Source organism: Panicum virgatum, chromosome 5N (assembly GCF_016808335.1).
Source record: "Panicum virgatum strain AP13 chromosome 5N, P.virgatum_v5, whole genome shotgun sequence".
Classification (NCBI taxonomy): Eukaryota; Viridiplantae; Streptophyta; class Magnoliopsida; order Poales; family Poaceae; genus Panicum; species Panicum virgatum.
This window is the reverse complement of record NC_053149.1, coordinates 45,694,684-45,720,414: the sequence shown is the minus strand read 5'-3', so window position 1 is coordinate 45,720,414 and position 25,731 is coordinate 45,694,684. Positions and strand designations below refer to the sequence as shown.

The 25,731-nt window shown below is 45.9% G+C and overlaps 3 protein-coding genes across 6 annotated transcripts; 2 read left to right on the top strand and 1 right to left on the bottom strand.

Moving 5' to 3' along the window:
• Nucleotides 1-9,589: 9,589 nt before the first annotated feature.
• On the top strand, nucleotides 9,590-15,584 carry LOC120673027 (UBP1-associated protein 2C-like). Of its 4 annotated transcripts, none has more exons than XM_039953704.1 (2): nucleotides 9,590-11,046; nucleotides 15,029-15,584. In XM_039953704.1, exon 1 carries the CDS (start codon nucleotides 9,702-9,704, stop codon nucleotides 11,043-11,045), a length of 1,344 nt encoding a protein of 447 aa, XP_039809638.1. In that variant the 5' UTR covers nucleotides 9,590-9,701; the 3' UTR covers nucleotide 11,046; nucleotides 15,029-15,584. The 4 variants fall into 4 exon arrangements, 3 of the variants coding, with proteins under 3 accessions (XP_039809638.1, XP_039809637.1, XP_039809636.1); XM_039953703.1 differs by having other exon boundaries at nucleotides 13,046-15,510; XR_005674461.1 differs by having other exon boundaries at nucleotides 9,591-14,796; nucleotides 15,029-15,508.
• LOC120673025 (protein trichome birefringence-like 1) lies at nucleotides 12,078-16,890 on the bottom strand. Its single transcript, XM_039953701.1, has 5 exons — nucleotides 16,169-16,890; nucleotides 15,873-16,053; nucleotides 15,246-15,427; nucleotides 15,016-15,171; nucleotides 12,078-14,935 (listed from the first exon to the last, which is right to left on the bottom strand). The coding sequence occupies exons 1-5, from the start codon at nucleotides 16,702-16,704 to the stop codon at nucleotides 14,593-14,595; spliced, it is 1,398 nt and encodes a 465-aa protein (XP_039809635.1). The 5' UTR covers nucleotides 16,705-16,890; the 3' UTR covers nucleotides 12,078-14,592.
• Nucleotides 16,891-18,314: 1,424 nt separating this feature from the next.
• LOC120673024 (uncharacterized protein YNL011C-like) lies at nucleotides 18,315-24,904 on the top strand. The gene is made up of 13 exons (XM_039953700.1): nucleotides 18,315-18,690; nucleotides 19,272-19,388; nucleotides 19,501-19,633; nucleotides 19,748-19,844; nucleotides 19,983-20,026; nucleotides 20,264-20,420; nucleotides 20,815-20,886; nucleotides 21,693-21,776; nucleotides 22,688-22,789; nucleotides 23,332-23,379; nucleotides 23,748-23,873; nucleotides 24,045-24,137; nucleotides 24,589-24,904. The coding sequence occupies exons 1-13, from the start codon at nucleotides 18,477-18,479 to the stop codon at nucleotides 24,739-24,741; spliced, it is 1,440 nt and encodes a 479-aa protein (XP_039809634.1). The 5' UTR covers nucleotides 18,315-18,476; the 3' UTR covers nucleotides 24,742-24,904.
• The last annotated feature ends 827 nt before the right edge of the window (nucleotides 24,905-25,731 follow it).

Genomic DNA, 25,731 nt, shown 5'->3' with positions numbered 1-25,731 from the left:
CGACGTTAACTCAAAACCATCGTCGGTTTAACCGGTGAGTACAACTTCAGAAATCCATGGAAAAACCATCTCACTGGTCAATTGCACCGACGTCTTATTTCAAACAGCGTCGGTTTAACCGGCGTATAGAACTTGAATTACCCTGGAAAAACCAACTCTGGACTAATGCATCGACGTTAAATTCAAACACGTCGGTTTAACCGGTGTATTGACTTGTCCAGACTCTGCTGACTTCGTTTAACCGACGTATAGAAAAGGGAGAGCGTCGGTTAAACCGGTGTTAAAGACTTTTTCTGATTTTGCCTTTTCTGTTTTAAGTCTTGAATGAAATCCAAATATTCTTGAGATATAAGTTGAGAACCACTTATTTGAACTTCTAGAAACCTGAGTGACCATAGTGTGCATCCATTTTTGATTGACCATGTCCATGCTCAAGTTACTTGGCCTTAACCCCTCTTAATAGTGCGATCACTACAAAACTATAAAACCTATACTAACCTAAGTGTCCTTCTCAACCTTATGACACTTAGGACTAGAAAGATCTTTAGTCTTGACATAAAAATGAGTTGAATACCGAGATCGCCTTTTTGGATAATGAAATTGAGGGGCCTCTTTTGACATATGACCAAATGAGCGATAATGATCTATTAAGCTGCACAAACTCATTAGTCACAATAATGATTGTCATTAATCACCGAAACATACCTTGAGGGCCTAGATGCTTACAGCGGCGCTCGCCTCGGACGCCAGACCCGCCTAGGCGACGACTGAAGACGCCATATCCATCGATTTCCTGGCGCCCTGGACGCCGCACATTTTTTCTCGCCTGGACGACTAGGCGACGGCGTCGCCAAGGCGACGACTTAAAAACCATGCCTAACACTAAAATCTTAAAATCCTAAACCCTAAACACAATAACCCTAAATCCATTAAAACGTTTACCCGAAAAACCCAAACTTTAAATTCTAATTCTAACCCAAAACCCTAAGCCCTAAATTCTAAATGCTACAACCATAAACTCAAAACCCAAACACTAAAATCCCAAACCCTAAAAATTTAAACCCAAAGCACAGCAAAGAATGAAGATTAAAGTAAACCAAACAACACATATGCAAGCGACAAGAAACGATGAATGGAGCCCACATCGGTGATCGGTCCCCCATGGACCCATCCAGCAAAAACAAATGGAGATTTCAGACCCCACGACAAGACAAGCCACTGGATACATATGAACGCAGCCAAATGGTCAACGAAGCCATTACCCATAACCTCTCGGTAAAAAAAAAGCTCTTATCCCTTCCATTCCACGTGTCATCCACTATACCACAACCTCATTTTAGCATCACACGTGGGTCGGTAAAAATCAGTTATCACCGATAGACTATCGGTCGGTAAAAATGCACGTCGCATCATTAGTCGGTAATGCGAGATTTTACATCCAACAATCAGTCGCTACTTCTATTTATATTCATCGTCAGAGATTAGTCGGTAGAGAGGTAATATAGCATCCACCCAGCAGCCGGCAAATGTATCTTTAATTTTGGGCCGCACGAAGTCCACTTGGAGCTGCAAAGAATTTTGAAGGCACAGCCCAATATCCTCTTGTCGTATAGAAGGCCCGAGCTAAACCCTAGCTTCATCCCCAAATCCAGCGGCTGCCGCGAGCTCGCCTGCGCCCTACTGACGCCTCCTTCGCAGCTCCGCCCCGCGCTCTCCCGCGCCGCCGCCGCCGCATCTCGCCGGAGCTCCATCCCACGCTCTCCTGTTGTTCGTTTGCCGACGCCTACCTGCCGCAGCTCCGGCCGCACTCGCTCGAACCGCTGCCGCCGACGCATCGCTGCCGGAGCTCCATCCCACACCCGCCCGTGGCGTATCCGCCGACACCTCCCTACTGCAGCTCCGGCCCACGCTCACCTGAGCCACCGTCGATACCTCCCTGCCGCCGCAGATGCCTTCCTACCCCCGCCCGTGACGCCTTCCTGTCGCACTCGCCTGGCCCTCCGCTGCTTCCCATGGCTGGCGATCTACTTCCACCTTGCTGGAGGCTCGGCCTCAATCCCACCGCGCTGTAGCTCGTCATGCAGAAGGCCGGGAACATTTGGAACTGCACACTGCCTCCCCTACATCTCCATTGGAGGTACGGTACATCCGCCTTTCTTCTTCCCCATTCATCAATTCATCTCCTTTTAGTCAATTTTTGTTCACGGATCCACCATTGCTGAGGTATTTTCCCCATTCCTCCTCCCTTCTCATGTATAGGTATATGAGAACGCTATGGATTATGTGCACCAATTGTTTCCATAGTGTTCCCTCCTAATGGATCTTTTTTCTTAGGCACTGGTATAGTGTTCCCTCCTAATGGATCTTTTTTCTTAGGCACTGGTCGTTCATCTCATCAATGTATTTGATTAACCATGTGGGAAGTATCTACTGGTATTCCCTTCTTTTTGTCATTCTATCGAACTATTCTGGTGAAGTAGATCTGTCGGAGCAATGTGTATTGTCTTGTTTACTTCAAGTAGAGTTCAATATCTATTTATTGATGATAGAAATCAAATATTGTTTTCTTGCAGTATCCATTTTAGCTAAAGATATATGACCGAGACTAGAAGGAATCAGTTTATTACAATCTAAATGACATAAAACTCAGAAACTCTTATGAGCTAGAATCTGTTGTCTTTAGAAACTATAGCTATGTTTTACTGATTACAATTAATTTTCTGATGCTTGCAGTTCTTCAGAGTCTTTTTTCCATTTTATATCCTTATATGGTTTCCCCATTATATCGAACAAGCATATCTTAGTAGTGGATCTGAGCCAACTCTGTTAGGTGATATAAATTTTCTTTCTGTTATTTTGATGCAAACTAAACTAAATGCAGCAAAGTTAGTTAATACATTGAACATGAATTCTATTTATTATAGAAAGCCATTATTACTTGCAGTTATGAGATCGAAATCTATCTGAATGTAGCACTTCTAGTGCATATTGATTGATCTGTGCGCCAATATCCTTCTTTTAACTTCTTACTATAACTATAATGTGTTCTCAAGTTATTCTGATATTGTGTTTATGTTGCAAATTTGCTATTTGTTCTCAAAATCTGCAAGTTTGACTTTCTTTTTCCACTCTTTGTGGCCGCTAAAGTTTGACTATCTGTTCTCTACATGTGTCACTTTAGTATTGGTATTACTTTTTTGTATTTTAACCATTGACTTGACCACTTTAGATTGAAATACTAGAAGCGCTCTGTTCCATCATTGCATTGCAAGGGAAGTAACATTTTACAGAGTTGAAATTGTGTGTAATACTCATTTTTGATCCAGACGTTGCATATTTGGTCATTGTTTCTATGCCTTGAGAAAGGAGGTTTGTAGGATGTCACTGATTGAATGCCAATTTTTATTTTCAGGAACTTCTAGGAGGAGTGCTAGGTTGAAGTAAGCTGATCAAAGTGCTGAGGAGCTGATAGATGCCAATATGAGCTATGCTAGCTAGGATATTTGTAATATAGAATCTATTGTTTAATGTAACACTTTGGGTTTGCACTAATATAAATGAATCAACATCATGATGAATATTTGTATGGTTAATGTCATCCCAGATATGGTTAAATTAGACTTTATCTTCTTTATTTTTAAATCCAATTGAATGGTCCCGTTGAACCATCAGTCGGTATTGTCTCCAAACAGCATCGGATGGTCGGTCGGTGAAAACCTATTGGTCGGCATAGACTTATACCGACGCCACTTTTAGCGGCAAATAGTTAGTGTCGGTATAACTCTATAGCGACCGATGATCAGTCGTTGAAATGACTTGTTAAAATGACTTGTACCGACCACAATGGAGTCGTGAATTTTGGGCTGTGGTATAGTGATCTGTTCAGTTCATCTTGCAAACTGAATGAACGGTAGATGAGCGTGGTGGTAGCTCCCGCTACGCTCATCTAAACATTTGGCGGGACATGAAGCCGGTCAGCGGCACGCCGTTCCTGCGGCACAGCTCGGCGAAGAGGCCCCAGCACGCGCCGTCGGCGAGCGCCCAGCAGACGCGCGAGGCCCAGGGCTCCGTGTCACCCAAGGCGCGGGAGAGGACCGGCGTGAGGCTGCCCGCACTGGGCTCTGTAAGCGATACGCAACGCAGCTTACAGAGCCGATTTAAAGAGAAAAACGCTGCAGCGGGGCGCGCTACCTCGCTCTCTATGGCTGCGGGCGAGACTCCGCTCTCCAAACCCAGCGCAGATAGCGGCCGCGCGCTACGCCGCCACCGTGGCGCGGGTCCCACACCGTCCCGCGGCCTCGCTGCGTCCGCCCCGCTCGCCGCACCACCGCGGCCGCCCCTGCTCGCCGAGCCGCGCGAGCTCGGTCCGCACGCCGGGCCGCGCGAAGGTCGCCCCGCCGCGGGCCTCCACCGCCGCCGCCCCTGTTCGAGCTCGCGCCGTCCCGCCCCGAGCCGCCATGGCCCCGCATGGAAGGGGGGAGGCGCCGCAGAGGAAGGAGAGAAGGTGACGAGGGCGGAGAGAGTGCGGGGCAGGGGAGGAGAGGGAAGGCCCGGCCGCGGCGAGCTCGGCCGCCGCCCTGCGCGGAGCTCCCCGGCGCCGAATCCGGGCCGCCGAGCTTGAGCCGGGCCGCCGAGCTCGAGCCGTGCCGTCCAAGCAGGCGAGCTCGAGGGCCACTGCAGCTCGGCCGCGAGGAGGAGTCGCGGCGAGGTGGGCGCCATGGCCCCGCGCGGGAGGGAGGGCGCGCGCCACCGTGGGGGAGCTCGCCAGGGAGGGAGAGGGAGGGAGGGAGGCCGCCGCCCTGCCTCGCCGCGCAGGCCCGCCCCGGGCCGAGCAACCCCGCCGCCGGGGGCAGGGGTAGGGACGGGCGTCCGCCCCCCGCGCGCGGAGCGCGGCCAGAGATGAGGAGGCGGCGGCCGCGAGGAGTGGGGCGCAGGCCGCGAGGAGTGGGGCGCAGGCGCGGAGGAGGACGCGTCGGCGAGGCAGCCCGCCTGCGCCGCCGAGCTCGCCTGCGGCACCGTCCCGCCCGCCCGCCCGAGCGAGCCGCGTCCAGCACGCGAGTTGAGGGAGCAGAAGGGGAGGCTGCGGCGTGGACTGCCCCCTTCGCCGGCCTGCTGGCCACGCCGCCGCGGCCGTCGGGCGCCCCGTTCCCCCCGTTGCTGCCCCGCCGCCTTCGCGGAGCTCGCCGCCGCTCCGGGAGCCCTGGAGGCCGCCATGGCCGCGGCCTCGCCCTGCAGTGGCCGCGCGCTCCTCCGCCGCGGGGGGCCGTGGCGAGGGAGGGAGGAGGGCCGCCGGCGGGTGAGCAGCAGGGGGCCCTCCGAGCTCTGCCAGCCACGGGCGCGGGGAGGGCCGCCGGGGAAGGCCGGCGCCGCCCACTCGCCGCGGAGGAGAAGCAGGGGAGGAGAGAGACATGGGGAGAGGGAGTGGATGGGTGGGAGATAAGGTTGGGTGGGTCCCACTCGTCAGGGATAGTAGAAGAGGTGGGTGGAATAGATTTGAGTAGAAAATGTAGATGACTAGGATATAGAGAGTGAGATATAGAGAGTGAACGAGCGCGGAGAAACTGAACGTAGAGTAGAGAATCTCGATTACCAGGATGAGATATTCTTTTTAGAGAGTGAATTTAGAGAGTGACGAGTGCGGAGAGCCTGACGGTGGCCGCATCCAGGACCTCCAGGTAGACGCCCCTCCAGTCGCCGCCCGCCGTGAGGAACATGAGGAGGGCGACGTCGCAATCCCCCCCCCCCCACCCGCACCACCAGCGCGGCGGCGTCGGCGCCAACTGCGGCGCGGTGTACCGGCGGGAGATGCACAACGAGCCCGCCTGGCCCGCTCGCTGCAGGAGGTGATGACCGGGCGGTGGTCGGGCGCCGTAGGGCTGGAAGCTGACGAAGGGGAAGGTGGCGTGCACGACCATGCCCAGCCAGCCGACGATGTCCTCGGCCTCCCACTGGTCGGCGTCGACGAACCTCTCCAGGATGCTCGCCATGGCGTGGTTGTCCTTGTCACGGTGGGTTCGAGCTGACGGGGGATCGAGATGGATTTTGGCACAAATATGAGCTGCTGTACTGGTAGGATCGGAAGACCCTAGGAATCTATGGCGTGATTACCTTAGAAATTTCCCCCAAGGACTTGGTGTCCAAGTTATTGGCTTCAATTAGTAATTCTCTTCAGATTAAATTATGAGATCAGTGACGTGGACACTAAAGTTCCATCCACAACGAATGCACGTACGGCGATCGCATGCTAGCTTGTCCTTTGGGCTCGCATGGTCCGCTATATCTTTTTACTCATGCCGATGATGCTGCGCCGATTCGAGCACTCCACCTCACCTCTAGAAAAGATCACTTCACGTCTTGACCAACTCTACCCTAGACTCCTAGAGCAGGTCCACCTATGCTCCATGAAAAATATGGAGCTGTTTACGTGGCTCCAGCTTTAGGAATAGAATGATTTGGTGAGAATGGTTTGTTTTACCGTTATTAATGGATGTGCGGTTGTTGCTTAGGCATATAAATATTGGAGCGCCATTTACAACATGCATGAACTCGTTACTGTAGACTAGGCAGGCTAGCCTAGAACTTGCTTAGGAGCACTTCATGTTGTGGTATATCTAGTGTACGAGACTGACTAGTTTTCTATTAAACATTTCGAGTAATTAAGAGAGTGTTATTATTTTGTTAAATTAAGAAAATACTTTCGCCACACAGTACATTAGGTAGCTTGGCATACGAGACTGACTAGTTTTCTATTAAACATTTCGAGTAATTAAGAGAGTGTTATTATTTTGTTGAATTAAGAAAATACTTTTGCCACACAGTACATTGGGTAGCTCGGCATATCGGAGTGTTCAACCACCGAAAGGTTTATGTTTGCGTGTTTCATTTCCTTTCCTTTTTGTAAACTGTGCGATGAACTCAATTCACAGAAACATTGAAGAAGAAGAAGAAAAAGAAAAAGAAATCGATTCCTAAAATGGTGTCCAAGCATGATAATCAGGAATAAGTATATTATATTACAACAAGTGTTGAGAAAGAGAGACATTTCGAGTAATTAAGAGAGTGTTATTATTTTGTTGAATTAAGAAAATACTTTCGCCACACAGTACATTGGGTAGCTCGGCATATCGGAGTGTTCAACCACCGAAAGGTTTATGTTTGCGTGTTTCATTTCCTTTCCTTTTTGTAACTGTGCGATGAACTCAATTCACAGAAACATTGAAGAAGAAGAAGAAGAAAAAGAAATCGATTCCTGAAATGGTGTCCAAGCATGATATTCAGGAATAAGTATATTATATTACAACAAGTGTTGAGAAAGAGAGACATTTCGAGTAATTAAGAGAGTGTTATTATTTTGTTGAATTAAGAAAATACTTTCGCCACACAGTACATTGGGTAGCTCGGCATATCGGAGTGTTCAACCACTGAAAGGTTTATGTTTGCGTGTTTCATTTCCTTTCCTTTTTGTAAACTGTGCGATGAACTCAATTCACAGAAACATTGAAGAAGAAAAAAAAAGAAAAAGAAATCGATTCCTGAAATGGTGTCCAAGCATGATATTCAGGAATAAGTATATTATATTACAACAAGTGTTGAGAAAGAGAGACATTTCGAGTAATTAAGAGAGTGTTATTATTTTGTTGAATTAAGAAAATACTTTCGCCACACAGTACATTGGGTAGCTCGGCATATCGGAGTGTTCAACCACTGAAAGGTTTATGTTTGCGTGTTTCATTTCCTTTCCTTTTTGTAAACTGTGCGATGAACTCAATTCACAGAAACATTGAAGAAGAAAAAAAAAAGAAAAAGAAATCGATTCCTTAAATGGTGTCCAAGCATGATATTCAGGAATAAGTATATTATATTACAACAAGTGTTGAGAAAGAGGAATGGGAATCGAACCCGGGTCTGTACCGTGGCAGGGTACTATTCTACCACTAGACCACTGGTGCTAATGATGCTCTGAGTTCATTACAGAAAATTTGTAACATTAATTTTATCGCTACTGAGTGGCTAGTCACGCAATCAATTTTTCGCGCAGCTCTAGAAAAAATAAAATACGAGGTTTGAATGCCTTTATATGGATTGGAGTGTGACCTTTTCCGTTTCAAGATGGGCAGGTCTGAAACTCACTACAACATTCGATTCTACATAGATACTTGCCAGAGTACATTGTTCATAGAACAATAGAAGCATATCCTCGCTCTCTCTACTTCACGTTTCATATATTATATTCTACATTGATCACTTAGACACTTACTATATATCTTCATATATAATCTGCTCACGATATGATACGTGGCACACCGTTACATTCAAAACGTAGCACAATCAACATGTAGTACTTTATAATATCTCAATAGGGCCATATCCTCATTCTCTCTAGAATCAAATAATGTTAGAGGACTTTGCCTGATAGACATTGCAAGTGATCAAAATCGCACATACATAACGTGATGTCTTTAACAGTCAAACTTTCGCGATCACGTGGTGGCTGCATGAAAGAATAGAGAAGTAGAGTTAAGGATCCTTAGTGGGTTCCACTTATATGAGGTAAGGTACATAACGCTGTTGATTTTTCTCAAACTTACCAACAATTTATGTTCAATGAATTAAATAAATACAATAAAAATGAACATCACTATATCTATTATCAAAAGTGCTATCGATCTAACTTTAGATCTTTTTATTTATATGACTATTTATAGAAAAGATGAATAGTAGAAGAAATAAAAAAATGTTTATCATACTCCCTCCGTCCCAAAATAAATGCAATTCTAGGACTGAACACGTAAACCAAGGCTATGTGCAAATTACCAAATTGCCCCTTATCTTTTGTAAGAAAAATCTAGACATTAGTTTATCTTTTGTATGAGAAGTTTCTGGAAACTCCTGTCTTTTGTGATTACTTAGTCAAAGTTGCATTCTTTGTGGGACAAATTTTGAACCATAGAATTGTATTTATTTTGGGACGGAGGAAGTATTATATATATAAAGAGAGGTAATATATTGTCATATATATGGCTCAATGGGAGAAAACATGTCGTCCACAATCTAAACAATGAGTTCAAATTCAAATGCAAGATTTTCTTTTTTGAGCCTTCACGCATTTCGGAAGTTCTGAAAACGTAAAGCTCCTATCGACGTACTAGGGATTTTGGGCCCAATATAACGGGCTTTTGGTTATCTGTCTGGTCTGAGCCCGTCGTGACCCAGTACAACGCCCAGTCTATTTTTAGCACACGATGCGCCAGTACTAGTTGGATTCCCCGATCAAGACCTGTTTAGTTTGCAGCGTGCTAATAAATAGTGACAGTTTGACCGCTAATTACGGTGTCAAAGAAAAATAGTTTACAAAACCAACTTCAAAACCCCGCGCTAGTGACTCTAAAGAATTTAACGAGGCCTTTGACCGTGTGAATAGAGGATTGTTACTGTAGTATCACAGTAGCAAATTATCGATTAATTACCGTCACTAGATTCATCACAAAAAATTACACCTATTACTAATTTTTTTTTAAATAAACTTCATTAGGATTCTAGCGCCAAACCGAGGCCCAAAAATCTGATGCTGTCAGCGTCAGGTCGATAAAAACTCGCCGATCTCCACCTCCCATCTCGTTCCGACCCCGGCCTCCGCCGCTACATCTCCAAACCCTAGCTAGGGTTTTGGCCAGCCATCCCCTTCTCGCTCCCTCGCCCCCATGGATCCCTTCACCAAAAAGCGCAAGGCCGACGAGAACGGCGCCGCCACCGCCTCCCCCGCCGGCGGGGCCGCCGCGCTGGGCCTCACCCGCGACGACGTCCTCCGCCTCCTCGACCCGCTCTCCCGGGACCAGCTCGCCGACATCGCGGCCGCGGCCGCTCTTGTGTCGGCGCACGCGCTCGACGCCGTGCGCGCCGCCGCCGACCGGGACCCGGCCCTCCGCAAGCTGTTTGTGCGGGGGCTCGGGTGGGAGACCACCTCCGACTCGCTCCGCGCCATATTCTCCGCCTACGGCGACCTCGAAGAGGCCGTAGTCATCACCGACAAGAATACGGGGCGGTCCAAGGGCTACGGCTTCGTCACCTTCCGCCACGCCGACTCCGCCGTCCTCGCGCTCAAGGAGCCCTCCAAAAAGATCGACGGCCGCATGACCGTCACGCAGCTAGCTGCCGCCGGCGCGGCCGGAGGGCCTTCCGGTGGGGCCGCGGGCAGCGGTGGCGCTCCTGTGGCAGATGTCTCCCTTCGAAAAATCTTTGTCGGCAACGTCCCTGCCGAAATGGCGTCCGAGCGCCTCCTTGCTCACTTCGCCTCTTATGGCGAGATCGAGGAGGGGCCGCTGGGTTTTGACAAGCAGACGGGCAAGTTCCGTGGCTTTGCCCTCTTTGTGTACAAGACGCCTGAGGGTGCGCAGGCCTCGTTAGTGGACTCGGTGAAGGTAATTGATGGAAACCAGCTTGTATGCAAGCTCGCAATAGAGGGGAAGAAGGGGAAGCAGGGGCAATCACAACAATCTGGGGCTGCCAACCAGCAGCAGCAGCAGATGATGCAGGGTGGTCCACAGGAAATGCAGGGAGGGCTTGGGCTTGGGCCTGGGCCACAGATGGCGGCGCAGTATGGTGGCCCTGGGAGTGGTATGTCTTCGTTTGGTGCATTTGGTGGTGTTGGCGGCGGGTTTGGGGGTCCAAACCCTTATGGAAACATGCCCTCTTCCATGGGTGGAGGGGGTGCAGGTGGCATAGGCTCAATGGGAGGCCAGGTGCCTACCGGTTTGGGTGGTGCTGGGGCTGGCGCATTTGGGCCTGGTGGATTGGGCGGTGGCTCGTTTGGTGGATCATCTCAGTTTGGTGCTGGTGGGATGGGGGCTTATGGTGGCCTTGGAATGGGTGGAGGTTCCATGTACCGCATGCAACAAGGAGGTGGGCTGCCTGCAGGTGGCTTTGAAGGAGGGAACTACCCCCTTCCAGGTTCGGGTTTCCGTGGCCAGGACCCTCAAGGTGGGATGTCACCTGGGCCAGGTGGCAGGGCTCCTCCTATGTATCCCAATGTGCCGCCTTATTTCTAAGGTATACTTTACAGCCGTAGCATATTTTTAGTTTTATTGTTTATTACTGTTGTGGTATGCTGCTTTTGAGACTTGGAATTGTAGTGAAACATGCATTGATTTGTAGATTGTTCATTGTTTGCTTTAGCTTCTCATGGATGGAATTGACTATGTATTTTGGCTGGATGGTGAGTGTTTTTGGCTTTTATTGAATCTGGCTGTGATTGAGAAGTCAGATTCTTTTGATTTGACTATTTTGTTTGCAAGTTACACTGTCTGAATGGTTGTTCTTTTTTGCTTTTGTTATTCAATTTGGTAGTGTTTGAGAATTCAGATTCTTTTACTGATTAAGTTCTGATGATCTTGAGATCTTCATTTAAGGCAAATTGGTACTAGTATAAGTGATGATTGGTGGGCATTGATCCTAGAGTTTCATGGATGCTAGCTGTGAATATGTTAACATAGTAGTAGTCCTTAAGTTACATATTAGCTGACATATGTTTTTGTCCTGTGTTTTCCCGCTTTAAATTTTTGTTTGGGTGTATGGATTTTCATTTGGGTTTGCCTTTGTAGCATTTAGGGTACTCTCAAAGCATAGCATAACACTTTGGTGGCCTGACTGCCTGAGGTACCCCTCGCTTTGCTTGTGTTTGTCTGGTTATTTATGTGGCATTTGATTTCTCTGCTCCTTTACTTTCTTTTGCATGTGCTTGTGTAATGTTAGATTCTATTTTTTTTTTGTCTTGGTGATTGTATTGGGATTGTCAAGCTATGTTATTCCTGCTTTGTCATGATGGGCTATTAACTGATCTTAATTGCCGGTTACTACTTGATTGTAGCGCTTCAAGGCTGAGGCAATCATAGCTTTCTTTTAGTCAAAACTTTTTTGTACGACTTTCTTAGGTTCATGGTAGATGCTGTTGACATGTCAGATTGAGATTTGTACTTTAGCATCCTGATTGTTTAAATGCATGTATGTGAGAATTAGAATGCGTATTTGTCTTGAATTCTTGGTTCATTTTTGTTCTTATAAAAGCATTGGGTTTTTTTTTTCAACTGCTTTTTTAGCGCATAACTAAATTCCTCCTTGTTCAGATCTAGTTGGTCCTTAAGTTCACGTTTATTAATTCTTATCATGGAGTCATGTTTATTACTGGTTGCTTGTGGCATAACCATTATCAGCATTACTTCATGCTAGTGTCTGCAGTGTTGCCTATTCTGCATTCATGTCACTGATACCCTTCCTAAGTTCCCTTTTATTTGGTACTTTGGCATTAGCGTAAACTTTTTGTAAAGGTTGTTTCCTATCTCATCTTGCATGTGGTGCTTGGGACATTGGCCTCAAATAATGCCTTCTGTTCCCTCGTTCCGTACTACCATTAAATTACCGGAGTCCTATATCTAAAGACCATGTTGTCTTTTAGAATGCTAGAGATCTTTGTTGGCTGCTTGATAGATAGCTGCAGTGTTATGAATAATGAGTTCATAAGCTGTTTGTGAACTTATCCATTATTTCTTTATTAACATAAGTGTATTTATATATCATTACTATGTAATGTAACTATACAAATCTATCTTTGCGCACTGCAAATGTGTTAAGTTTCTTTTTTGGTTGTGGGTAAGCTGGTATCCAGAATGCTTTTATTCCCTTCTTTCTTGATAGTTCATGAATTTTTTTTACCTTTTTTTGTGTTCTGTCTCATCAGTAGTAGATCTAATTTACTGCCTTGATTTTGTTATGTTGTTACTGCCTTGATTTTATTGTGTTGCAATAATATTTTCAGTTTCCCACTGATCCTAGTGTGATATATTTGCACTCAAAAGCTCTGGAATATCTGTGTGCAGTCATCATAGTGCATAGAACATTTTGCTATACTTGATAAATCCCGCCTTATAAAAAAATTCTCCAAGTATGTTAAGAAGCCTAATGTATTAAGCATTGCATTTCTATTTTTTAATTCATTATTGTGTATGTTCTGTATTTATATCTGTACTCAGCTGAATTATTGATTGAATTCTAGTGGATGTATGACTCAGGTTTGTGACAACTCTTGGGAGCATGTGCTTTGCAATGGTTGTGCTGAATTCACATGGATGTCTTGCATATTCTGGCTAGTGGCTACTTCTGATCTGGATTCTGGAATGAGTTTGCACTACCAATTTTCAATGTTGGATAAATCAAGCTAGTTCAGTGTTTCTTGATAATGCTTCACTTGTACTTATGACTGCTTTGCAGTTTTCAGTTTACATTGATAAGTGAAGTTGCACTTTTAAATCTATGGTGTCTTGTTTATTGTCATATTATATGAGATTCCTTTGTTATCTTTAGCCAGTGATTTGTTCAACCTTGGCTTTTTATTAGTGGACACATGCTGTGGGTTGTGGGCTGTTTGTATGTATGATCTATGATTGTAATGCAGGCTTCTTTTTTCCTTTTGAATTTATAGTCTGTTTGCAGAACACTGCATACCTTCTCCAAAATAAATCCTAAAGCTATCTTTGTTTTTGAAGCTTGGATAGTGGATAATTACTACATGATATTGTCAGCAGATCTTTTGTTTTTCCTTATGCCTATAGTTAAATATTTAGCTGTGTTACCTTGGTGAATCAGCTAAATAGAATTGTTAACTAGGTGATAGATAAGACTACTAACCAACTATTCAAACCGGGCCTCAGCTAGCAGCTAATAGTTAGCTCTAAAGGATGGCCTTAGTCACATGCCTTTTTACCTTATGAGATGGAGATTATTGACCGGTTTATGTTCTCTTTCTCCCATTTGGATCTCTCTAAACCTGAAGGTTATGAGATGGAGATTATTGACGGGTTTATGTTCTCTTTCTCCCATTTGGATCTCTCTAAACCTGAAGGTTATAAATTAGGTTTAGCTTTGTAGCACATTTGCTTACTTTTTGGCAACATGTCTGATGAATATCTTGAGTATGCTTTTCTTGTTGTCAGACCCTTTTTATGACTATTACAATTTACATATACATATTCCTAGTCAGAATGTTTTACATGCTCACATTGCTACTGTCAATGAGCTGTGTTCTCTGTTATAGGGTTCAGAAATTTGCTACTATAATATGTTTGAAGCTAGTTTTATACCTAGCTGACATGTGGTCACAAATGACATTTTCTGGCATGAAAACAGTCTTACATAAGTTGCAATCTCCATTTTATTGTTTATGGCTTGCACTGCTGTTTGCTGCCCTGCCCATGCCCATGCATTCTATTGACCTAGTGTAGATTTTGGTGCTGAATTAGTTTGTATTCCAATGTCAGATTGTCTAGTGCTGTGTTTTGTAGCGAGTATTGTCATCGTACTTGTTAGTTCTCATTTGCTCTCCTTTATTTGATTGCTTAGCCAATGTGTACAATTGAATAGATGATTTTTGCTTGTCTACTGTTGTAGAATTTAGGCTATATGATCATATCTTCAATGTAAAAGTGCTACTGATATGTAGCGATGTCTGTATATCATGATTTTAGTTGTTTTCCCTTCTCTTCCACTTTACTATCACACCAGGCAAGGTGAAGCTGCCCCCCAAAAATAATATTGTATTACGCTTCACCCTAGCAAATGTACATTAGAGGGTGGTCTCATCAAAGAGTCGAGCAAAAGCATATTCCAGGTATCTGGTAGCCCTGGTAGGCACCAGTGGCTGCAGTCAGCATATGTGAGCGGTTGCTGCTGCTGCTCTGGGCTCAGCGGTTTCCCTTCCCGGGTGATGGTGTAAACTGATGGGTGTGCGTCGATCCGGAGCTCCGAGAGGTGGGTGATATTCAGATATGTGACTGGTGTTCTCATGTTCTTGATGTTCCTCTCCACAATGGTGACCAGGCTTTTTGGAAACCATGGAGCAACTGTTCCAGTGGAGATAGGGGACGTCTGGTTGTAGCACCAGTTTACACTGCACCGAAGGAGAGTGTCGTTAGTGACCTCATTTAGTTCCTGTGCTGTCCCTATTGTTGCTGAAAATGTGTATTGTACCTCTTATGTTCAGGCGAGACGCTCCGGAAGAATACTCTTGTTCTAGTGGGGTCTATGTTGCGGTCGACCCACCTAGCCCAGGTCCTCAGCGCTCTGTTGAAGGCTTCCTCCCCGGCCATCTCGACCGTCTTCCCGTCTCTCTCGAGATGGTCCCACCTGCGTCCAGATGCATGGGGTAAGATGCAGGGAAGGGAAGAGCGAAAATGGATAGAGAGATTGCATGGACTTACGCCCTGAGCTTGCCAGTGTGAGTCCACCAGTGGCCGGTGTTGAACACGAGAACATCTGCGCCCAGGGTCCTCTGCAGCATGGCCGGCAGCTGGTCCAACTGGAGCGCCCTGGTCTGGTTGATCTTTCTTTCGAGCTTCACAAGGAACGGACTCCAGAAGAACTCCACCGAGCAGTTGTAGTCCTGTTTTTGTAGAATTTCGGTGACGGAACAGTTTGGAGTCATTGTCGGTTTTGGTATGAATAATATACCATCTTACTAGCATTTATATTCCCTCTAGAAAGATGTTTTGAACACTGACTTGGTGCACAACTTTAACTAGTATTTTTTTCTTTGTTAAGATTAAGATACACTTGTATAAAACGAAGCTGTAATGTGAAACTATCACTTTCACAAATCTACATGTAAAATATACAAAATGGTTTCTAAATAAATTTATTTAGTTACGATGGTAGTCGATGGTTGACTTTGGGTAGTGTGCGTAAATTTATACAATTGAAGCTGGTCGATGGTTGACTTTGGGTAGTGTGGGTTGGTCAACAGTAACTAAACGACCGCCATGAATTTGGGTAGTAGCCTAGGTAGTGTGGGTACACGATGCCCAAGAGGAGCAGATGACGCCACTTACCATGGCGCGGAATATCCTGTACTCGGAGCTGGCGTCGTCGACGATGCGCGTCCGCGACCGGTCCGGCACCGCCGCGTAGAGGATGCAGGCGAGCGACTCCCACATGTTGCGGTTCAGCGAGTCGCCAACGAACACCAGCCGCCTGTCCCGGCACAGCTCCAGGGCCTCCGCGCCGCCCAGCCTTCATCGGAACCGCGGGGAAGAAATTAAAGAGACCGACGCGTGTCAGAGTAGCCATGGCGCGTAACGTGCAACGCAAACGAATGCATGCTGATCGCGGCGCGGTGCGCACTGACCTCGCGCGGCCGCCGCAGCCCCTGGGCCGCCACCGCCACTGCTCGTAGCCGGAGTCCGGCCGGCCGTTCCGGCGGCACGCCACCTGGTCGCTCAGGAACGGGCACTCCGCGGCCTCGTACAGCGGATACCACGCCGCGTCGTCGCGCACCCACGTCCCGTCGAACACGTCGCACTCGCCGTCGCCGCCGTCCTCCCCTTCCTCCTCCGCCGGCGCGGGGTCCGGTGACGGCGGCCCGGCATCCTCCTCCTGGCTCCGATCAAGGGCGCCTGGTGAGCCCGCGTCTGGCGCCGGCGCCGGCGCAACCGCGGCGTGCGAGGCACGGGCAGGCGACGGCGCCGCCTTCTGCCGCACCCTGGATAAGCGGTCCCACGGCGCCGCGCCGCGCGGCTGCAACGGGCGGTAGCCGGCGGCGAGGAGCAGGAGGCCGGCGGAGAGGAGGAAGAGGCAGGCGAGGGAGCAGAGGGAGGTGGCGAGGACCCATCTCCGGGACGAGAACGCTGAGAGGGCAGCAGCTGGCTTCATGGAGTGATCCATTGCTCTGCGAGCGAGTGCGTAGTGGAGCTAGTCTTGGGCAGGTGCAGGTTGGTTACATAGCGGGACGGGGTCGAGCGGACAGGCCGTAGGGGAGCTAGGGAAGGCGAGCGCGGCGTGGTGCTGCGGCGGCGCCGTGGTGGGGTATTGGTTGGGCGTTCTCGCCGTTGCTGGTGAGGAGGGGTTGGGTTTTTGGTTGGTCTACTGAGACCATATGGTATGCCGCTGCTCTTATCCGCGTGCACGCACGCACGCACACTCTCCCGTCTCCCTCTCCGCGCCTCTGTGCTCGTCATGTGACCGTGTATGATTGTAGGTGCAAGGTGCCTAGTACCTGTTGTTTATTACTGCATCGTTGTTAATCAGTGGACAGTGGTGGTAGTGCCTGACGTGGCCTAGTCGTTTCGGAATCAGAAAGGCGCCTTTTCACCCGATCTGAATGGGCACAAATGTTGTTTCTCGTCTCCGGCACACAGGAGTACCTACAGTATGATGCAGCTCGAGCCCTTTTCGCAGCGGGCATCGCGGACAGTGCCACCAACGTGCTTCGTTGACATTAACTTCTTTTTTTAGCATGCATCGACGTTAACACTAACAATTCGCAAAAGGGGAGCACACACGTGCGCGGCGCCCGGAGCGAGACCTGATCATTGATGATGGCGCCTGCACTAGGATGGCACCCGCGGATGCGGGTGCGGGTTTGGTGAAAACCCGCCCGCAGGCAAACCCGCGGGGTTGGAAAAAACCCACCCACAAGTAGACCCGCGGGTGCATTTCTGCACCCACATCCGCACCCGCGGGTTTCGGGTGTCCGCGGGTATGACAACATATATAATAAAAATACACAAATTCGTCAATTTAAATAGTCAAACATCAAATTTCTATAAATAATAAGAGCAAATTAACAATAAATTTATAAGTTCAAAGTAATAAATACAAACTAACAACAAATTTATAAGTTTTTATATTCATTTTATAGTTAGGATAGTTGGCCTGAGCCTTACCTAAGCACATTGGGCTAGGATTTTTTTATTTGCGGATGGGTGCGGGTCCATCCACGGGTGGAATATCGGACCCGCACCCATTGGGTCTAAAATCTGCGGATACCCGCATCCGCGGGTGCAATTGCCATCCGGCCCTGCACCTGCAGCCGGTGAAGCCATCGCTTAAAGAATCGGTAACCCGCGGTACGTGCGTGGGGGTGGTTCGCTCGAGTGCGCATCATGCCACGTTCCGGCTTGCAGGGGGGGTCGATGATGCGCGCGATGAGGATGCCGGCCCGAGGCATCCACCCATCATTTTTTCTACGGGCCCCGAAGCGGTGTGCGATCCGAGTGCCGGAATGATTCGCGTGCACGAGTGTCGGAGGGGTTTTGAATCCTCGTGTATTCGATTTCGAGCTGAAGTTTCTCGCAAAAAAAAAGATTTCGAGCTGAAGTTCCCGTTCAAAAAACTTAAATTAGATTTGAGTGCGGTTTCCATGGGCCGATTGAGGCCCCCGGAGAAACTAGCCCATATGGCCCATTTCCTCTCCGAGCCCGTCCCGGAGCCAGCCCACGCACCTGGGCCGCTGGATCCCCACCATGCCACGTCGGCGCCTCGGCTGGTGCGCCTGCGCCCCATTCCCCGCAGAGCTCATCGCCTCACCGGTCAGTGCCAGCGCGCGCGCGAGCACGAGGCAGGAGACGCGCGCGCCGCTCGTTTCGCTCGTCCGGCGCGGGCCGGCGCTGCAGCTTCCTCCGCACGCCCCCACATCCCACTCCACCACCCCCGGGATGGCGCTCGCCGCGTGCCCGCGCTACAACATAAGCCAGCACCGAGCCTTCGCCCCCGCTTCCGGAAGCCGCGGCCTCCCCCGCGCCCCGAGATCTGCCGCCACCAGGCCCCGGGGCCGTCCCCGCCGCGCCATGGCCGCCTGCGGAGGCGGCCACTCCACCGCCTCCGGTGCCGGCGCTTCCCGCGCGCCCCCGTCGCTGCTCGTCTTCTCAGGTGAGCAGACCACTCCTCCCAGTGCCTTTCATGTACTCGTGTGCGGGTGGGGTTTCGTTCCGCGGCTGGGAGGGGATTTGGGGCTCGGGGTGGTTTGGATAATTGTGATTGCGCTTCGGTGCGTGGACGCGTGCGCTTCTCGAATGACGTCTTCGCGCGCTCGTACGGGTTGTGTAAATCGGTGAATTGGGGGCGCTTATGATGGGATTGCTGAATAATGCGCGCCAATTCAAGGGAGCTGCAGCTGGCCGTGCGCCCGTGCCTGTGATCTCGGGCTCTTTTAGAACTGGTGCTGCCAGTGCCAGTTATCACCTTATCATGCTAGATTACTAGCACTAATCAGCTGATGTTTGATTCGTTACAGTGTGCGTACCTGCCATGGTTAGGCAGTGAAAATATTTCTAGATATATAAACAAACATCCATGGCAATAACTGAACTTGTCAAAAGTATGCAAAAAGTAAAACCTCATATTGTCAGCAGTTCCTTGGCATCTCTGTCATCAAGCTTTTCCAATTTTGTGACGATTTTTTTTGTTTCCTTTAAATAAATTGCTCTCCTGACCTTTTGAGTTTGATTCAGGTGGTACGGCATTTAATGGTGTTGTTGAAGAGCTGAAGAAAGTTACTACTCGAGTTGCACATGTGCTCCCTGTTTCTGATGATGGTGGAAGCACAGCTGAGATTGTCCGCGTGCTTGGTAGGTCTATGTTTCCTACCACGAAATTGATTTCTGTATTACTTGAAATGTATCAGGATATCTGCTTGTGTCGAAGCTGTTATGATGATCAAAGTTCGTATCTGTGTATTAGGTGGACCTGCTGTGGGAGACATAAGATCACGATGTTTGAGATTGTCTGATGAAAGTACTTCAGAAGCCCTTTCTGTTCGAAAGTTGCTTGGGCATCGCTTGCCTATTGATCCTTCAGAAGCAAAGCTTGAGTGGTACCAATATCTTCCTCTTGTGCAGATCAATTTGATTATTTCTTGTCAGTTTCTAGCCAAGTGTCCACATAATGCCTTCTTTATGTAACCAATGTTAGTTTTTGGATTTGATAGGTATCAGATTGTAGAAGGAGACCACTCTTTGTGGGATGGAGTCTCTCGTCCGTACAGGGAAACAATTCGTGCATTTTTGGTCTACTTTCACAATGAGGTCTTTCCATCATGCCTTTTTTTTATACCATATAATGTGTGCACGCAAAGCCTGCCAAAGTAATCCATAGGTTGATGATTAAGTAATGCAGTACCTATTCTCTTAGTGACATATAATAATTTTATTTCTTTTGTGCAGATACTTCGAAGGTCAGCTGACATGTTTTGCTTCACCAATGGCAGGTGATTCTTCTAAGGTGAAATTTGCAATACATGTTCTTGTAAATCTTCATTGTTGTTCCTTGCGAGACCATTGTTGGCATATAGCAACTTTTTGATGTATTCAATGACATGAAGCACTGAGTATCCTGTTTTCTGTGATGTTTCTTTTCGTACAAGGAATGACCCGGGCGGACAAGTCAATATTCATAGTTTGCATACAATCCATTTACCTCACTACAGATTGATTTATTCTTGCAGTATTGGGAATTTCTTTTTTGCTGGGGCACGCGTATTCTTCCAGTCGTTGGATGCTGCAATTTTTTTGTTTTCTCGAGTATCACAGATCCCCGCAGAAAGCCTTGTGCTTCCTGTTATATCAACGAACGACAGACTTACACTGGGATGTGAACTATGGGTAATGTCACTTACCAAGTTTTTCTCATGCTGTACAAATTGCCTCTGTACATTTATGTGTTGCTTCTTGTTAGTTGCCCTTTGGCTAAAATTTTGCTTCACCCGTTATTTATTTTGTATCCTTCTCTTTTCATTATTGCAATTAATTTTTTAGCTACACTTTCTGCAATTAGGCAAGTAGCCATGTTCTTATGAGCTTGCATTTTTTTTTCTACTAAAACAAATACAAGCTTGCAGTTTATTATTTGATATTTACATCTGGCAGGGTTGTTTGTGTTTGCAAAGTTACTTCTATAAGTATGCACATCACTTGATTATAAAACGAACCAACATCTTAATTCCTTTGTTCATACATATTCTTGTTTTTCTTTTAAGATAAAACCTTCCATTTTTAGGACGGAACTATCATTCGTGGCCAAAATGAAATATCACATCCAAGCAATGGACGCCGAGAAGTTGTTAATAAGGTACTTCAAAGAATATTTTCAGAGTGAATACTGCTAAACTGCTGATAGTAACTGAGTTTCTTTTGGTCCCGTGTGATACTGTGGTATCTTTTAGCCTAAAAGCATGCAAAAAAATCTTTTGCTTTTTGTTTTTGTTGCTACAGTTGCTTTGTATTATAACTGCTTTGAGGTGATGTCTTGTACTACGATTATGTGCCAATGGATATAGATGATGGTACCATATGGTAGTGGTACATATCTTTGTCATTCAAATAGATCAAGGGAAATGATAGAAATAATGTTGTTTTTTATGTGGAAAGATCATCCAAAAATAAGTGCTAATTTCCGCATTTCTGCAATTTGATGACACACATCATAAAGTCTCAGGTGGATTTATTTTCTAAAATATTGTGGGATAAAAGAAATCTCCTAAAAATGGTATTGCTCATTTAAATGACTTAAAGCTTCATGTGATAGTGTACCTTTTTCTTAACCTGAATTAATTTAGTTGGCTTAAACAGTAGCCTAGTCTTGAAAATAATTGTTTCATGTTTCTATAGTTACCCTAAGCTTAAAGAGAAAGCTACCAACACAGTCTAATTTGAAGTGGTGAATTTTGGTGTGCTTAGTCTAAGGCTTCAAGCTCTTTCCGCAATGGTGATTACTACTGACTTGTTACATTGTTGATAACATGCTTTACGTCTCCAAATTCACTTCACATTTGTGACCTCTAGATGCTCCTTTCCTTAAATCTATGCATTGTTGTTGATTCCTCCGAGATTATTCTTTTCTAATTGGTTTCCTGTTTTCTTTCCTTTTCCGGAAAGGATTGTAATTCATGTACTGCACTTCCTTCAAGGGTCAAACGCGTGTTTTACATGTCAAGTGAAGGTAGCAACCTGCTGCATGAGGTATGTCCTCATTTTGTTTAGACTTTTAGATACAATGCTAAAGTACCTTTTTAGGCAAGGAGCATCTAAGTATTTTGACGTTTAGGTTTAACAAAGCAGCTATGCTCACAAGTATGAGTCAATATAATGTGTTCAAATGTTCTCATGTTCCACATAATGATCACAGCTTAATGATGACATGCTGTGATGTCACCTTATCCAAGAAAACTAATTGGTAGTCGTTTTCAAGTTCTTGGAGAACTTATCTTTGGAAATAACAATTGCATGATCCTACAACATTTTCCATATGCTAAAAATTAGGGAAAATTGCAGAGACACTTCGCAGGATTTGATTGATGACCTATATTAATGGATTCGATTTTGTTGGAAGAAACAATTGCGTTGAGTTTTGTTATGAATAGCACTTGTATTCATCATGAGGGCTCTAGGCCCGAATATATACATGTACAGGTATTAGGAAATATGCACAAAACCCCTTATACAATGGGGAAACTACATGATACACATATACATCTAACAAGTTTCATCCAATCCTGGTCGGTGGTTGATGAGTCAGCCGTTAGGTACCAGTGGACTCTTCTGTGCCACAGGGGAGCCACGCTGGTGATCCATGAGCTATTTTGGAGCAATGTTGGACTCTTCCTTGCCGGTCAATGCCATTAGAGGGCTTTTAGAAACCATATGAAAACTTGCATGGGGGAGACTGACAACAAACTATGTTTTTTTTTTGGCAAACTCCCCAAATTTGCAAGAGGGGTTTTGCAACTTTCCCCAAAATTTCTTTTTTGCATCACGAGAATATATCTTTTCAATATTAGTTATGACTCACTAACATATGAACTTGGTAAGCTATCCTGATATTTGGTATTTGCCATCATTGCTGATTGTTTTCTGCTACACTTCCATTGTAGGTTTTCCCTGAAGCTAACCACACAGTTTTGGAGCAGTTAAGTAAAGTGGACTGCGTTGTCTATGCTATGGGATCACTCTTTACATCCGTTTGTCCATCACTGGTAATGTTGCTGCCTTTGGTTTGCTTACACTATTATCATTTACTTAATGATCTTCAGCGTACCTTTATTAGTTTATCGCACGCTTCTCGTGGCTTCTTTGCCTTCATAAGTTTCAGCACATTCATGATTCATGACTGTTCTTTGACATATGCTAAAGTGATAAAACTATAAGTTATTTTGTTGACTGCTAGAATTAAAGGCATGGCCTTGTTAAGGCTCAAAATAATTGTGGGTTAGTTAACCTTAGCCCAGATGTATTAGCTTTACTCATACCTTATTTCCATTGACGTATCTTGCTAGTATAGTAAAATATTGTTTCACTTGATAGTGTGTTAGACAGGATAACTGTAGAAGAAAACAGGCTGACCTAGTAGGTAGGAGCATTAAGTCTAACCCGACCTCTTAGCTTGAAACCATATGGAAGTTGGAATACTTCAGGCTGACCACTCAACACACATTCAGCCCTGGATCTAACTTCTTGCTCTTGCACCTGTTTTTGCATCATCTTCTCCGTTACCTCTCATATATTAAAGCTTATGCAGGTATTGCGTGGCATTGGTGAGACCATAGCGTCAAGAACCATCCCGAAGGTAAATGCTAGGAAATCAGATTGGGATCAAATTCCCATGCTTGATTGCATTGATCTTTTGATTCCATTTGTGTTGGTTTAAATATGTGCCCTATTAGTCACGTAACTTTAAGTGCTATCTATCTAACTGAGGTTTGGTTAGAAAGATGCCCTGAAGCCATTGAAGGGATTAGATATACTCTTTATATATTGATTGCTTTATTTTTGTCTACACAGTCCTGCAGTTATTTGACAAGTGAAGGAGGGAGTGTACACAACTTGTTTCATTGCTTGGCTTGCAACTGTCCTGAAGTTTGTTGTATTTTTCTCTTGATTGTTTCACTAAAGATGCGTTTCTGACTTTCTCTCTGAATCCTGCTGAAAATCTAGGTACTTCTTCTGAATGGATCACATGACAGAGAGACTGCTGGGTTGTCTGCCTCTGGCTTTGTAACTGCAATTACTGATTCCCTAAATCGGACGTATGGAGATCCTCACAAAAGCCTAAAAAATCGTGTAAGTTTGTTGTATATTCCTCTAAACAATTTACTGGAAGAACGGTATATGTATTATTTGCAAACTAATAAGTGGTTCTTGCTTGGTCCAAAATTCAGTAATAGTTTTGAGGATGCAAGCCTTTTTTCTTCCAAGATTTCCCCTTTGATTGTTTCTCTGTGTTGTGTGCAGCCCAATGACTATGTAAATGCTATATTGGTTCCAGAAGGAGGCCAAGTTCCTTTAGATGTCGAAAATTTGGCTGCTCAGGGAATCTTTAATGTGGTAAGGATCTATATTTTATTGGCTATGATGGTGCTTATTGATTTAGAAAGGATGAAGAAATTTTGTTTTTCCTACTATTTCCACTGTGCTGCATCTTAACTACCTCGTTCACCAGCAAGTTAGTTTCCTAAGTCTTGTTTTGGCTGGGATGATAAATATTTGGGATTCTCATTATGCAACCAAATAGTATTCCAATAGATGACCATATTATTGCTTGTCTTGAGTCAAAATACTGTATGTGGAATTGTGGATTGCGCATCTATTGTGATTGTCTCAAAGTTGTAGAAACCCAGTTGAGAAAGCTTAATATTAGTATCTAAGAATCTATTGTTGGTATTTATATGATAAACAAACTTAGTCTTGTACAAGATATTATATTATGCACTAATGCTTCTGTACTACAGCTTTCTGCTGAAACAGTTGTTTTTTGTATGGCCAATCCATCTTGCAGGTAATCGTGGAGTCAGTGCATGACCCGAAGGTGGGTGTCATATTTGATCCGCGATCATTAATCCAAGCTCTAACCAGTCTCATATCTGAAGAGATGAATATGTGCCTCCCTGAACCTGGTTATCTAACTGAAAACATAAAATTAGGAAGTTGAGGTAGTTCCATGATATGTATATATACCCCTCTTGCCAATTTATTGCTTTTGCCAATTGATCCATTGTGTTAGTTATCGTAATTCTATTTTAGCTAAAAGTGGTTGCAATTCTACATAACATGACATGATTAATGGAAAATGCGAAACCTACTTCGCTTTCATCCTTGAATTGTCATTTCAATTCAGTTTACTTCCTTGCTTATAACTTTACCACATGAGGTACCCTTTTTTTTTCTTACTTTGAAACTTAAAGCTTCCAGAGTTTGCCAAAAATCTCTCAGCTGTGCAAGTTCCTGCATTAGCATGTACAAAGTAATTAAATGTTTTGAATACAAGTGCAAAAACCGGCAGGTTGGGCATTATGACCAATTTACCAAATACAACAGCAATAACAATTCTCCACTTAAGACATAAGAAAAATCGAAAGTCTTATGAGCACATCAGCCTTCGGTATCTCAGGAGTGATTTTGCCATAGTCAAAAACATGTCCCGGGTCCTGACAACCTCTGCACCTATCTAAATTTTATAGGTCCCGACCTTTTGTGGGGAATGACAGAATCACCAGAGCAAATCTCGGAGGTGGTTCTACCTAGGTGTGTGTACTGGTGCTGCTACGAAATGATCAGAAACCATAAAATCTAAGCGAGAACTTTACTTTGAGGATGAATGGATGATTACGTTCTAGCTAAAAAGGGACACTATCAGTGTCAGGTCATACATTGGCAGGAAATGGTTAGAATAGAGTATCGCATTTCGGGAATGGAAGCAGTAGAGACGTTATACTGAAACTATCGCTTATTCGTTTGCCTCCAGTGGGCGAGCTTCGCAGCCTGGCACTCGGCGCTGTGTGCTCACAGCAGCTGAAATCCAATAGGAAGTTATGTGGTGGGCGAGCTTCGCTTATCCGGAAGGGCCGTGGATGGCGAAGTCCACTAAGCGACCGTGCCGGCCGTAGGCGTTCCAAGCCGACGCCCTCGGCCGCCACCAGTG

Excerpts from the sequence above, each read along its gene's own strand:
- LOC120673027 (XM_039953704.1), top strand. The coding sequence starts at position 9,702 with ATGGATCCCTTCACCAAAAAGCGCAAGGCCGACGAGAACGGCGCCGCC.
- LOC120673025 (XM_039953701.1), bottom strand. The coding sequence starts at position 16,704 with ATGGATCACTCCATGAAGCCAGCTGCTGCCCTCTCAGCGTTCTCGTCC. Across the intron at positions 16,054-16,168 it reads GGCTGCGGCGGCCGCGCGAG|GCTGGGCGGCGCGGAGGCCC; the intron begins GTCAGTGCGCAC and ends GTTCCGATGAAG. Across the intron at positions 14,936-15,015 it reads GTCTCGCCTGAACATAAGAG|TGTAAACTGGTGCTACAACC; the intron begins GTACAATACACA and ends CCTTCGGTGCAG.
- LOC120673024 (XM_039953700.1), top strand. The coding sequence starts at position 18,477 with ATGGCGCTCGCCGCGTGCCCGCGCTACAACATAAGCCAGCACCGAGCC. Across the intron at positions 20,887-21,692 it reads GCCGAGAAGTTGTTAATAAG|GATTGTAATTCATGTACTGC; the intron begins GTACTTCAAAGA and ends TTTTCCGGAAAG. Across the intron at positions 21,777-22,687 it reads GTAGCAACCTGCTGCATGAG|GTTTTCCCTGAAGCTAACCA; the intron begins GTATGTCCTCAT and ends CTTCCATTGTAG.